The sequence below is a fragment of the Ochotona princeps genome, chromosome 2 (genome assembly GCF_030435755.1).
Source record: "Ochotona princeps isolate mOchPri1 chromosome 2, mOchPri1.hap1, whole genome shotgun sequence".
NCBI lineage: Eukaryota > Metazoa > Chordata > Mammalia > Lagomorpha > Ochotonidae > Ochotona > Ochotona princeps.
This window is the reverse complement of record NC_080833.1, coordinates 133263009-133276515: the sequence shown is the minus strand read 5'-3', so window position 1 is coordinate 133276515 and position 13507 is coordinate 133263009. Positions and strand designations below refer to the sequence as shown.

General features: G+C 40.5%; 1 protein-coding gene and 1 long non-coding RNA gene across 2 annotated transcripts; one reads left to right on the top strand and one right to left on the bottom strand.

The window, feature by feature from the left end:
* The first annotated feature begins 1082 nt into the window (after window positions 1–1082).
* LOC131478322 (signal recognition particle receptor subunit alpha-like) lies at window positions 1083–3000 on the top strand. The gene is given in 2 exon segments (XM_058657020.1): window positions 1083–1597; window positions 1599–3000. Coding segments are annotated over 2 exon segments (1902 nt in total). The 5' UTR covers window positions 1083–1097.
* A 487-nt stretch (window positions 3001–3487) lies between these two features.
* Window positions 3488–4323, bottom strand: LOC131479538 (uncharacterized). The gene is made up of 2 exons (XR_009244948.1): window positions 4197–4323; window positions 3488–3846 (listed from the first exon to the last, which is right to left on the bottom strand). It is a non-coding gene; the product is annotated as an uncharacterized LOC131479538 (long non-coding RNA).
* Between the last annotated feature and the right edge of the window lie 9184 nt (window positions 4324–13507).

Genomic DNA, 13507 nt, shown 5'->3' with positions numbered 1-13507 from the left:
GTTGAACCTTAAAGTTAAATTTTAATATGAAAGATCCTCTTGAATTAAATAGTTGATGGCAATTTTTAATGTTAATTGATTAAAACACCAACAGCAAATTCGGTTTGTAAAACTGACTTTTTCATTATGTGGGTTTTGAAATCTAGCCCCAGACATAGTACCAGCTACTAAAATTTCAGTATTTAAAAAGACAAAGTGTTTTGTCCATCTGAGATTCTGCACTCCATGAAAAACTCACTTGGACATTGGGGTCAAAAGGCAATGATTTTTTTGAGTTGACAATTTTCCATTTTCAGCTGTTTCCAAAGTAGCCAGTCAAGTATGTCTCAGCACTAGCATGATATAAAAAGTGACACTGCAGCTGAACGAAAAAGGAACCAAAATTCACTTTGTGCATAAGTTAAAGTCCTAATTGGATTTGTGCTGTCCTCCCATTTTGTTCTTGGAAGATTAAATGCTACATGTGTAAGTCTGCCTAAATAGGTAGCTTAAACTTCTGCCAAAATGTCTGCAGCAGTTTGTCAATAAAGTTTAGTCCTTTTTTTAATTAAAAAAAAAGAGAGAGTGAGAGTGTGCTGACCCTCAAGGGCTTTTCCTGGACAGGTACCCTCCCCCTGGTTGTCTTCTCTGGAGGAAAGCAAACCCTTCAGACGGCCACAGTAGAAGCGGTAGAGGCCCAGGAAGCCATCCAAGGGCTCTCGTACAAGGTCGGGAGTTTTGAAGAAGCCTGAGGTCTAGACTGAATCAATGAGCGAATGCCACCCCGAAAAGACCGTGTCCACTGGGCGGGGTCAGGGAAATCAATAAACCCCGCACGTGCAAACACGGCTCACAGAAGCAGCGACCACGGGAAGAAAATTCAGTAGTGGCCCAGTCCTGTGGTGGCACAGATGGATTCAAAACTTAAGAAAAAGTTTCAGTTATTTATTATTATCAGTTATTTATTTATTATCCGAGAGCAATTGAAAGTTTGTTTGTTACTGTCCAAAAAATAAATAAATAAAATAAAAAAATAAAACCGCGCCTGGCACAGGAGGAAGCAGCAACATTCATGGCCGAGTTCCCTACGCCGGCCGGGCTCCCTGCCCGTCACAGCCATGCTCGACTTCTTCACTATCTTCTCCAAGGGCGGGCTTGTGCTCTGCTGCTTCCAGGGCGTGAGCGACTCATGCACTGGACCCATGAATGCGCTGATTCGCTGGGTCCTGCTGCAGGAACGGGGAGGTGACAATTCTTTCACCCATGAGGCACTCACTCTCAAGTATAAACTAGACAACCAATTTGAGCTGGTGTTTGTGGTTGGTTTTCAGAAGATCCTAACGCTGACGTTTGTAGACAAACTGATTGGTGATGTGCACTGGCTTTTCCGAGACAAGGACCACAGGGAGATCCAGCAGCACAGTGGCCCGAGTCTACTGAATGGCACCTTTGACTTCCAGAATGACTTTCTGTGGCTTCTTCGGGAAGTGGAGGACAGCAGTAAGATCCGCGTTCCTGCTACCAAGAAGAAATTTGAAGATTCTGAAAAGGCCCAAAAACCTGTGAGATCCATGATTGAGACACGGGGGGAGAAGCCCAAAGAGAAAGTAAAGAACAACAAAATATGGGACCTAAAAGGAAGGTTCTGATGGCTCTTTGGCCACCAATAAAGCAGTCCCAGTGGACAAGTCGGGTCTCCCAGTGGGGCCAGAGAATGGAGTGGAACTTTCCAAAGAGGAACTGATAAGCAGGAAGAGAGAGGATTTCATCCAGAAGCATGGGAGGGGTATGGAGAAGTCGAGCAAGTCCAAGTCAGATGCTCCAAAGGAGAAGGGCCAAAAGGCACCCAAGGTGTGGGAACTTGGTGGCTATGTTAACAAGGAAGTCCTGGATTACAGTCCTCCTAACAACAACGGAACCCCTGAGGCTGCCCCCTTGTCTGAGGACATCAACTTGATTGGAGGGACTGAGCCTGGGGGGCAGCTTCAGGATCTGGACTGCAGCAGCTCAGATGATGAAGGGGTCTCTCAGAACTCCACCAAACTGAGTGCTACCAAGGGGACTCTGGGTGGCATGTTTGGGATGCTGAAGGGCCTTGTGGGTTCCAAGAGCTTGAGTCTCAAAGACATGGAATCTGTACTGGACAAGATTTGTGACCATCTTATTGCTAAGAATGTGGCTGCAGACATTGCTGTCCAGCTCTGTGAATCTGTTGCCAACAAGCTGGAAGGGAAGATGATGGGGACATTCAGCACGGTGACTTCCACAGTAAAGCAAGCATTACAGGAGTCCCTGGTGCAGATCCTGCAGCCACAGCACCGCGTGGACATGCTGAGGGACATAATGGATGCCCAGGGTTGCCAGCGCCCTTAAGTTGTGAATTTCTGTGGTGTGAACAGAGTGGAGAAGTCTACCAGTCTTGCCAAGATTTCTTTCTGGCTATTAGAAAATGGCTTCAGTGTGCTTATAGCTGCCTGTGACACATTTCTTGCTGGGGCTGTAGAGCAGCTGCATACACATACTTGGCATCTGAGTGCCCTACACCACCCGGAGAAGCATAGTGGTCGCACTATGGTGCAGTTGTTTGAAAAGGGTTATGGCAAGGATGCTGCTGGCATTGCCATGGAAGCCATTGCCTTTGCACGTAACCTAGGCTTTGATGTGGTGCTGGTGGACACGGCTGGCCGCATGCAAGACAATGCCCCTCTGATGACTGCCATGGCCAAATTCATAACTGTCAATACACCTGACCTGGTGCTGTTTGTGGGGGAGGCCTTAGTAGGCAATGAAGCCGTGGACCAGCTGGTGAAGTTCAACAGAGCTTTGGCTGACCATTCAATGGCTCAAACACCTCGGCTAATTGATGGCATTGTCCTCACCAAATTTGACACCACTGATGACAAGGTGGGAGCTGCTATTTCTCTGACATACATCACAAGAAAATCCATCGTCTTTGTGGGCATTGGCCAGACCTACTGTGACCTACGCAGTCTAAACGCCAAGGCCTTCATGAAGGCTTAATATTGGCTCTTGTCCAATACCAAATCGCCACTTTCCCCAAGCCCCTCATCCTGTGGCAAGAATGTGCTTTAGAGTATGTGAGCAACTGGTCTTCAGTGTAGTACAAGGGCAGAGTAAGGGGACTTCCAGTGGCTTGCAGCTCCTTCTAACCCCATGCCTTGTCCAACCCAGCCTCCATCTGCTAGGAGGGCCTAATCATGTTACAATCACCGCCCACCGACTCCCCTGTCCTATTCAGGCAGCCCCCTTACACTTTTCCAACAGACTGTCTCATTACAGCTTTGACCAATGGTTGAAACACCCAACATCAGAAATGTTAGAACTTTGTTCCTCAGCATGGTCATGGATCGCCTGGGCCTAATGAGCAGGCTGCAGTGCTAGCACCTTTTGGTTAGAGACTTGTGGCACCAGTGCTGGGTCTTGAAATGGTAGCTCTTCCTCGGACACACAGGGTGACACCCACCTCACTATGGCAGTGTATGGCCTGTTTTTAATTGCTGCTAATTCTAATTCTGATGACTCTTATCCCATTGATGTCCCCAAAGCAACAGAAAGGCCACAGTGATTTCTTGAAATTAAATGGATAATGAGTCTCCACCTCACTCAGAACTGAGAAACAAAGGGAGCCAAGCTGCAGTGTTGCCTTCCAACTGGACCCCACAAGTAAGGTCCAGGTGTAACCTTTGCATGTTCCCCTTCCCAGGAAAAAAGCTGTCAGAGGCTATCAGTTGTTCCCTCCCCAGCTCCATCCTTCACCTCCTGACCAAATCCTAGCTTTTCCCCATCCCTCTCCACAGTGCCTGGTAGACAAGTGCTATACTGAAGAATACAAACCTCTGTTAAGACCTGTCCTGTAGGGCCCGGCGGCGTGGCCTAGCTGCTAAAGTCCTCGCCTTGAATGCCCCAGGATCCCATATGGATGCCGGTTCTAATCCCGGCTGCTCCACTTCCCATCCAGCTCCCTGCTTGTGGCCTGGGAAGGCAGTCAAGGACGGCCCAAAGCTTTGGGACCCTGCACCCGCGTAGGAGACCTGGAAGAGGTTCCTGGTTCCTGGCATCGGATCATGCGCACTGGCCTGTTGTGGCTCACTTGGGGAGTGAAACATCGGATGGAAGATCTTCCTCTCTGTCTCTCTTCCTCTCTGTATATCCGGCTTTCCAATAATAATAAATCTTTAAAAAAAAAAAAGAGAGACCTGTCCTGTAGCTTGGTATTACAGATGTGCTATTAGTGCAATAAGGTAAAGGCTGTCTGCCCAGAGAAATACATAATTCATATAAGAAAATAAATTTCATAAACAAACTGCCAAAAAAGAAAAAGAAATGTTTAATAAACTTAGAATGGTGGGTTTATTAAACTATAGTGTTATTTACAGCCATAATACATCAATGACAAACATAATAATGTATTTTCATGGCATGCTACAACAGAAGTTTTATTCATTCAGAAAACATTGGCAAAATAAATTTCAATTGCAAATTTACAGATACAAGCTTCAAAGTATAAAGTTGTATATAACAAAAATACAAGTAATATTTATAACAATAACTCACAGATACAAACTGATGATAAACTACAAGTTCACAAAATATTGTAAACATTTTGCACACTTGTCAGTCCTTTCTCTTAGGCAAAGTGCTCTTTTGATGACGAAAAAATTAACAGATACATACTAGAGTGAACTATTTCCAGACAATACAAAAGAAAAGGTTTTGATTTTTTTTCTTGTAAACATGAGCTTTACAAAAAAAATGAATAATTGATAAAAGTGTCTTGCAGGCCAACTATAGATACATATCTGGGCAGCAAAGTGATGTTGGAAATGCTTTGGGTGTTAAATAAAAAAAATTAACATTAATATATTTTAGTGATATTTTATACATAATAAATGAGAAGTTTATATCCTTAATCATTTGTTTCTATCCCTGAAGGAAAAGGAATTAGATATGACTTATTGGCAGTTGTGTCACTGAATGGGGTATCAAGGGTTGGAGTCCAAGAGTTGTTGGTGAATGAACATCTATATAACTATGCAGCACAGTCAGCATTGTCTCATCTTGGGGCACATAGTCAGAATAAGCCATTTCTTCTAGCATGGGTGGAGACAGCCTGAAGGGCGGGACGGCTGTGACTGGGGCAGAGGATGAGTGATTCGGACTCACATGTTTCTTGTGGCGAGCTCAGAGTCTGGTTGGACACTGTCCCCTGTGCCCCCGCTGTGGCATCAGCTGCATAAAACACTTTGTTGCTGCAAGGAGATGTGCTTTTTGGCAGTTAGTGGGCTCCTAGGACTGGTCTGTTGAACTGCCGTCCATAACTCCCTTATGTCATTTATTGCAGTAATAGCAGGTGGGATAGAAGATTCTAAGAATGCTATCCCAGGCCTTTCATAAGGACACTTTGGGTTGATGAGTATTCTGAGTGAGAATTAAACATGGGTTATGCTTTCAAAGAGGGAATCTCTTGAACTGCGGTTATGCAACAAGGTGGAGTAATCCACCATGGGGGGAGAGTGTAGGGAGGGGTGGGGAGAATCCCAGTACCTATGAAACTGTATCACATAATACAATGTAATCAATGAATAAAACAAAAAAAGAGAATTAAACATGGGGAACTCAGATGTCATCCAACAATAATTAGGGCAGCCTATAGTTATGGTCCTGTGACTGAAAGCCAACATGACCTATATAGGCATTAGGTTCCAATGAATGAGGTTGCCGGGATCTCTTAAAGCTAGTTATGCCATCTTACAGAAGTGATAGGGGATGCAAGATTTATTGTAATATCAATGAAATACCTTTCTAATAGAGTGCTAGTGAAGGATTCTGAAATTCAGATGTAGTTTACTTTACATAGCAAATATTCAGTTCTTTCTCAGGCAGTAAAATTGTTTTGCGTTGTGATTTTTTTCAAGTTGTAGTTTCTAATTTGCAGATCCTAGATGAGATGTTGAGACATGACAGTTTAAAATAGCTTATTAGGTTTTTCACCAAAAATCATGGTTAAGTAAAAAGGAAAGTAATTTAAAGGATGCTGTTACAGACTGCTTTTTTTCCTTGTGATATGTTGCCTAAACATGTGTTATAAATATGTGTGTCTATGTTGCATTGGGTCTACATATTAACAATTGCTTAACAACTGTATTTTAATTGACTTACATTAAACACTCATGTAAATGAAAAAATATTAAAGTGATATTTTGTGTTTTAGCTCACTTATATAAATGTTGATAAAGTAAAAGTGTCTTTAAATTTGCTGACAGATGTTTATGCCTGGTTTGATTCTATCAAACCAGTATGGTTGATTATATCTGATAGATGTTTAAGATCACAAAAATATAAATTTAACTTCATATTATGTCAAAGTACATTAATTTTTTCTCTGTCATCACAGTCTTCTGAAAATATTTGTACTGTTTTCCACACTACATTTTTGTAGGTATAAGGATTCCTCCCTCCCCCCACCCTTCCTTCCTCCCCATCTCCTTTTCCCACCATTTTCGCTGTATTATTACAATAGTATAATATCTTTGTGCAATTTGTAAGTTAATTGTATCATGACATGAGAATTACAGCCAAAGGTAATAAGTCTGGTGTCATAATTTAAAGGAATATTTTAAATTTTCATTGGGAGCCCTCCTTTCATTTGGAAATAGAGATGCATACTGCATAGCTCCTTTACTTCCTGCTGTGCTAGTCTCATGTAGTGCATGTTTATTAATATATAAAGCATTTGGTTAATATATTAATATGGGATTATGTACACACATGTTATATATTCTTACGTGTATGTAATACACATAATTTTCATATCGATTGTCTTAGAACATAATATTTGTCTTTTTGTGACATCTAGTTCACTAAGCAAAATGGTTTCCAGCGGGGACCATTTGGTTGCAAATTGAAAGGTTCATCCAACCCGACCCATTTGTTATTCCTATTTTCTTTGTTACAAATTGTAGGTTATAAGGTTTCCATCCATTCCTTCTCTTCCCTCCCTTCTCCTTCCCACCACCCCCACTATCCATGCTATGCTAGTTATATAGTCTTTCAGCTGTAGTTTCATCTCAGTGTCCTGCTTTTTGTGCGTGTCATGACACTGTAGGTATAAGCAATGTAGAGAGTCTAACATCTCATCATCAATGTATATTTAGCAGTTTTATTGGGGGCCTACTTTTATTCGGGAGGAGAGGTGCATGCTGCCATTCTTTGCTAATACTCTGGGCTCCATTACACGGTATGCTTATCAGAATGCAAGTATATACTTGTTTAGTATATTCTGTTCATTTTGTAATTTGTGTGACAGTTTTCTTATATATCAGAGGACAAATGATGTGTTTTGTGTTTTGCTTTTTGTTTTTGTTTTTGTTTTGCATTGAGCACAATGGTCTGCAGTTGGGACCATATTGTTGCAAATGGCAGAATTTCATGTAGTATTCCAGCATGCAAATGTACCACATTTTCCTTATCCATCCCTCTTTTGACAGGCATCTGGGTTGATCCCATGTGTTCACTATTGTGAATTGTACTAATATAAATATAGGATAGCAGATCACTCTCTTGAATAAAAGCAACCGTTTCCTTAAGATATATTCCCAGGAGTGGGATAACTGAGTCATGTGGTAGATAAATTTTCAGTTGTATGAGCACTCTCCATAGTGGTTATACTGGTTTACATTCCTGACATCACTGTGCTTTTCTTTACATATGCTTGCCAACAATTATTGTTTGCCAATCTCTTTAAGAAGAGCATTGCCCACTGAGTTAGGTCAAACTTTACTGTAGTTTTAGTTTGAATCTCCCTAATAACTAGGAAACCTGAGCAGTTTTTCATCTGGTTATTATTCTTTAGCATTTCATCTTTTGAAAAATATCTGTCCCCTTTTTGTTGTGTAGAGTGCAAATACTTTCTCCCATTCTGTTAGTTACATCCTCATGCCAGTGACAATTTCCCTTGCTGTAAAGAAGCTTCCTTGGTTTGATGTGATCCTATTTGTTTATTTTGGCTTTATCTGTGTGAGCATAATATGTCTTTTCTAATAAATCTTTGCTTACACCTATTCCTTGTAGGACATTCCCTGTATTTTGCTCTAGTAGTTTGTTGGTATTTGATTGTAGGTTAGATCTATGATCCACTTAGAGCTGGTTTTTTATAAGGTGAAAGATAAGGGTCTAGCTTCTGACTTTTGCAGGATGATATCCAATTGTCCAAACAGCATTCGTTGAACAGAATATCCTTTTTCCTTGGTTGTTTCTATTTCTCTCATTGAAGCTTAATTCTCTATAGATGTGTGTGATCACATCTGTGTTTGCTATTATATTCCACTGATCATCTTCCCTGATTTTGTACCAGGACCAGACTTTTGATTACTACTGCTCTCTAGGGCATCTTGAAATTTGGTGTTGTGATTCCACCAACTATGTTTTTATTGTTAAAACAGTGTTGCCTATTTGGGGCCTCCTGTGTTTCCATACACATTTTTCCATCAGCTTTCATATTTCTAAGAAGAATATTGGCATTTGGGGATCATGTTGAATCTGTAGAATTACTATTGGTGATATGGACATTTTGATAAAGTTTTTCTGCCAATCCATTAACATGGCAGAATTTTGCATCCTCTAATTTCTTCTTTTATATCTTTGTTTAATTATTTATAATTTTCAACATAGACCATAGAGGTCTGTTTCAGTTTTGGTTAAGTTTTATGCAAAGGTATATAAGTTTAAAGTTATTTTCCATTATTTTTTTTTATTTAACTTCATTAATTACATTGTATTATGTGACACAGTTACATAGATACTTGGGTTCTCCCACCCCTGCCCAAACCCTCCCACCATGGTGGATTCCTCCACCTTGTTGCATAACCACAGCTCAAGTTCAGTTGAGATTCCCCCATTGCAAGCATACACCAAACATAGAGTCCAGCATCTTATTGTCCAGTCAAGTTCAACGTCTTCTTAGGTATACCCCACATGTTTGCCTTAATTTAAGATGATATGATGTTATGTATAACATGTTATGTTTTGAATGTTATATGTTGTGTATAAACTAAATTGAAGTATAGGTGAGGTGGTCACAGAAGGTGGCTGGGAACTCGTATTTACTTTCAACATGTTGGTTACTCATTACTATGTCAATTAATTCCATAATGATGTAAATTTTTGCTGATGGTATGATGGAGCTTTCAATTGACTGGGATAATACTCTGCTAGCTCTATTTTCCATTATTTTGAAGAGGATAGATATTAGCAGTTCTTTCTCAATTATAGCATTGTTTGTGTATACTCAAGGCATCAATTTATAGTCATTGATTTTGTATCCTGCTGCCTTGCCAAACTCTCTTATGAAAATCAGCTTGGGAAATTGAAGATTAAAAGCTCTCAACTGTTTATATTCTTGCCCTTTTTTTTATGTGCGTAAATGGTAACCGTTGTCATGTAACCAAGCCCACCTGCTTGGCCACCTGCCTGCAACTGTTACATAATGGCTTTCCTTTGACCTGCTGTAAACTGTAAGGCTGATATAAGGAACTGAGGGGATAGGTAGGCACAGCTGTTAGTGGATGAGGCTAATAGTGGATACAGCTCTGTGTTTATGTGTAACTATGTATGGATGTATGTAAGTATATCTATATGTGTGTGCATGTGTGACCAACACCATGGAACCAAGGGAGAATATCTTATGTGATCTCACCACTTTGTGTTCATACTGGTTGTTCATTATCCATTTCCCATTGTTGGCATGAATACAAGCAGTGAGTTAGGACACTCAGGGACATTATACATATACATACATACATATATATATATATATATATATATTACATATATATATTGCATATATATATATTATTGATTACATTGCATTATGTGACACAGTTTTATAGGCACTGGGATTTCTCCCCTCCCAAAACCCAACCCATGGTGGATTCCTCCACCTTGTTGCATTACCACAGTTCAAATTCAGTTGAGATTCTTTCATTGCAAGCATCTACCAAGCATAAAGTCCAGCATCTTATTGTCTAGATAAGTTCAACGGTTTCTTGGGGAGACCATCTCTGGTCTGAAGGTAGAACCGGCAGAGTATCATCCTGATCAATTAAAAGCCCCAACATTACATCAGTAACAATTTATAACGTTATGGAATTAGTTGACATGGTATTGAGTAACCAATATGTTATAAGAGAAAAAAAAAAGAATGCAAGTTCTGAACCACATCCTGTGACTTCTACATTGACATTTCAATTATTAGTTTATATACAACAGGGTTATATACACCTTAAAATTGCTCTGGATTACTATTCAGCTGTCTCATGTCTATTTTAATTTTAGTATTTAGCAGTTTATAGCCTTGAAGCATGATTTTGCTGAACCTGGCTGTTTTTCGCATAGTCTAACTTGATAACTCTAACAAGACTATGTCAACAGTTTAGGTGAACAGTTTTAGGAGGGGTGTGCCGAGAAATCTTCAATACCCTAGTGAGGAGTAGCTAATCTTTGTGTCCCACCCAATGAGTTATAAGTGCATCCCTGCTGACATTTTCCTGTCTGTTTCTAAGCTTTCCTTGTTCTTCTCTGTCTATACTAGTTTTTTGTTTGTTTGTTTTGAGGGGTTTCTGGAGTGATCCTGATGGTCATTACGAGAGAGGGTGGGGACCGAAAGTCGGAACCAGGCAAGGAACAGAGAAAGCTCCCTTCCCTAGTCCCGAAGGAAGTTTACTGCTCTTCTGTTTCTGTGGACCGCCCAGTGCTCCTGGTTGTCATTCTGATGACCATGGATCCTGCAAGGCAGGACTTGGGCTTCTTCCATCCCATGTGTTAGATCCAAATGGGGGTGGGTGAGCTCAGAGTTGTCGGCCTCCAAAGGCACTCCAATTCCCCATCGTCTCCTTGTCTGTTGGGATGTAGTCCTTGGTGCTCATACTGATAGTCCTTGGTGAGGATCTGGGAGTCTTCAGGGTTGTGATCCAAGCCTCTTCCTGTCCACCTGCTCCACTCTAGGGTTCCCCCCCACCCGCTCTGTGCATATGACCTCTTGTTAAGCGGTTGTTAGGATGTCTCCTGATTACCCCATATGCCTTTGTAGTTTTGCTATTGTCTAATGCTGATTCGAGTCTGTTCTCTATGAGTTACCAGTTTTGATCCTCATAGGTTATACTTCCCGTCTTCCTCACACCTTGTAAGGTGATGTAAGATTTCAGGGACATAATATTAAAACTCAAATAATCACACAGCTGAAGTAGAAAATGATACAGCTGCTGGTACATGAGGACAACTAAGAGATTCTAGAGAGAGAACAATTAAGCCAGCAAGAAGTAGAGATAGCACAGCTGCTGAGAGGCAGAAACAAAATTAAGTGCCATCTATACCTCAGAAGTGAAGGATTGCTGTCGTATGAGTTACAAGCAGTACCCAAATGCCACCCCACAGTTTTAATGGTTGTGTGTCCTGGTGGTGAGGACAATGCTAAGGCTAGAATGTTATTCTGGGACTCAGTCTACCCAGTGCTGAGGTGTAGGGGCAGATGGAGTTCTCTCCTTGGAATTAAATCCAAAATTTAAAAAAAAAATGTTTATGTGTACCCATTCATGTACCTACAATATACTATCATCTTATATCATGGGTTGACAATAACTGGTCTGTTGGCCAATGTTTGTAACAATATATGTGCTACATGATGTAAAAATGGAGTGATAATTTGTGACTGTTGTTCATTTAAAACCAGTTACTATTCCATGACACAGAATCATCTGGAGTATTGCCCTAAAAAATGAAAAATAGAATTTAGGGGACATAGAGATATACATTGTTGGCACAGTCAGCCTAAAGAAGTGGAAGGTTTGCTTTCAGTGTGGTGACGTGTGGTGACCAACACATCAAATGTATGTGCTACAGGCAATGAATTGGCAGCTAGGTATGCAGGAACTTTAGTAAAGAAGTGGCCAAGGACAAGGAAAACACTGAATTTAGATATGTAATGATTGCACTGGACTAGAGTCTTTAGTATTCTGAAATCAAATTGAGATGGGAATATTCCATATTATATTCTATATTATTTGCTATGATTTAGTGCTTTAAATGGAATTATTTTGAAGGCTTTTGTGCTTTTTGGATATAATATACATCACTTTGCTTACTGTTTTCATGAAGACATTTCTGGAAGATGAGGCACTTGTCATTTGTAATGTGTGAAAGCCTACAGTGATGGACAACGTAGTGTAAAATGTTAAGGAAGAGAAATGACACCTTAAGTCACTGCCTGGAATGCTGTCATCCCATTTATGAGTGTAAATTTGAGTACTAGCTGCTCCAGTTCTGATCCAGTTACTTGCTATTGAAAGAAGCAAAGGGTAGCTCAACCCCTTGGCCTTCTGTACCCACTTAGGCAACCTAGATGAAGTTCCTGGCTCTTTCCATCTTCCTGGTCCAGTCACAGCATTTTTTGAGTGTGAACCAACAGATGGAAGACTCTCTCTCTCTCTCTCTCTCTCTCTCTCTCTCTCTCTCTCTCTCTCTCTCTCTTTTTCTCATTCCCCTTTTGAGAGTGTAGGAAAGCAAAGATATTTAAGGCATATGTAATGCCAAGGTCTTAGCCCTGCCATTCACTGGCTGTAAAACCTAAATGCTTCATAAATTACAGGTTTCTTTTCTGGAAATGTAGATGTGTCAACATAATGTTCACCTTCATTAAAGGATATCGGATGTTTCAGTAAGTCTGGAATAAATATGAGTTAGCATTCCTTTATAATAGGAATGCTAATGAAACAGAAGCCATTGCCAGTTGTAAAAAATCCTATTGCTGAATTGCTAATTTGATTTTTAAAAATATTTTGCTTGTGTTCTTACTGGGATAATTCAGATGAAATACAGAAAATAAACCAGAAAATTGACTTGAAATTGTGAACCTGCAATTTAATCTCTTACTTGTCATTTACTTCACTATAGGCTTTTGCAGTTTCCAAACCACTCTGGGATTCAATTCCCGAACATAAAAAGAGAACAATAGAATCTATGGAAATATGTTTTGCATGTTAGTTGCAGTTTATTGCTGGCATAGATGTTTCCAGCAAGGAAACAGGCACATGGAATTTGGCTACAAAAACTTGGCTATATGTCACTATTACTAACAAAAGTTGTGCTATTCACTTCCCATTTTAGTAGCCTATGAAGCACTATTGATGCCTGATTAAGGTGCAGCCATTTGTTAAAGGATTTGGGACAAAAAATGAGAGGAAATAAGCATTTTCTAGGTAGCTCTCATTACCCTCAACATAATGAGTGCTTCACATATATCACATCTTTCTTGTATTTCACAAAATTCTACAGATGAGTGCTCTTGAGGTGGCTGCCTGGGTTGCTAACAGAGGGGAGTTGACCAGGGCTGCCAACTTTCATGTAACAAGCCCAGATGGTCTATGTGAAAGATCTGCCCACAGTATGACAGCTCCAAATGGGCGATGCAAAACCCCTGCAGTGTGGTGTGGCAGGCATGGACAGTGCCTGCCTA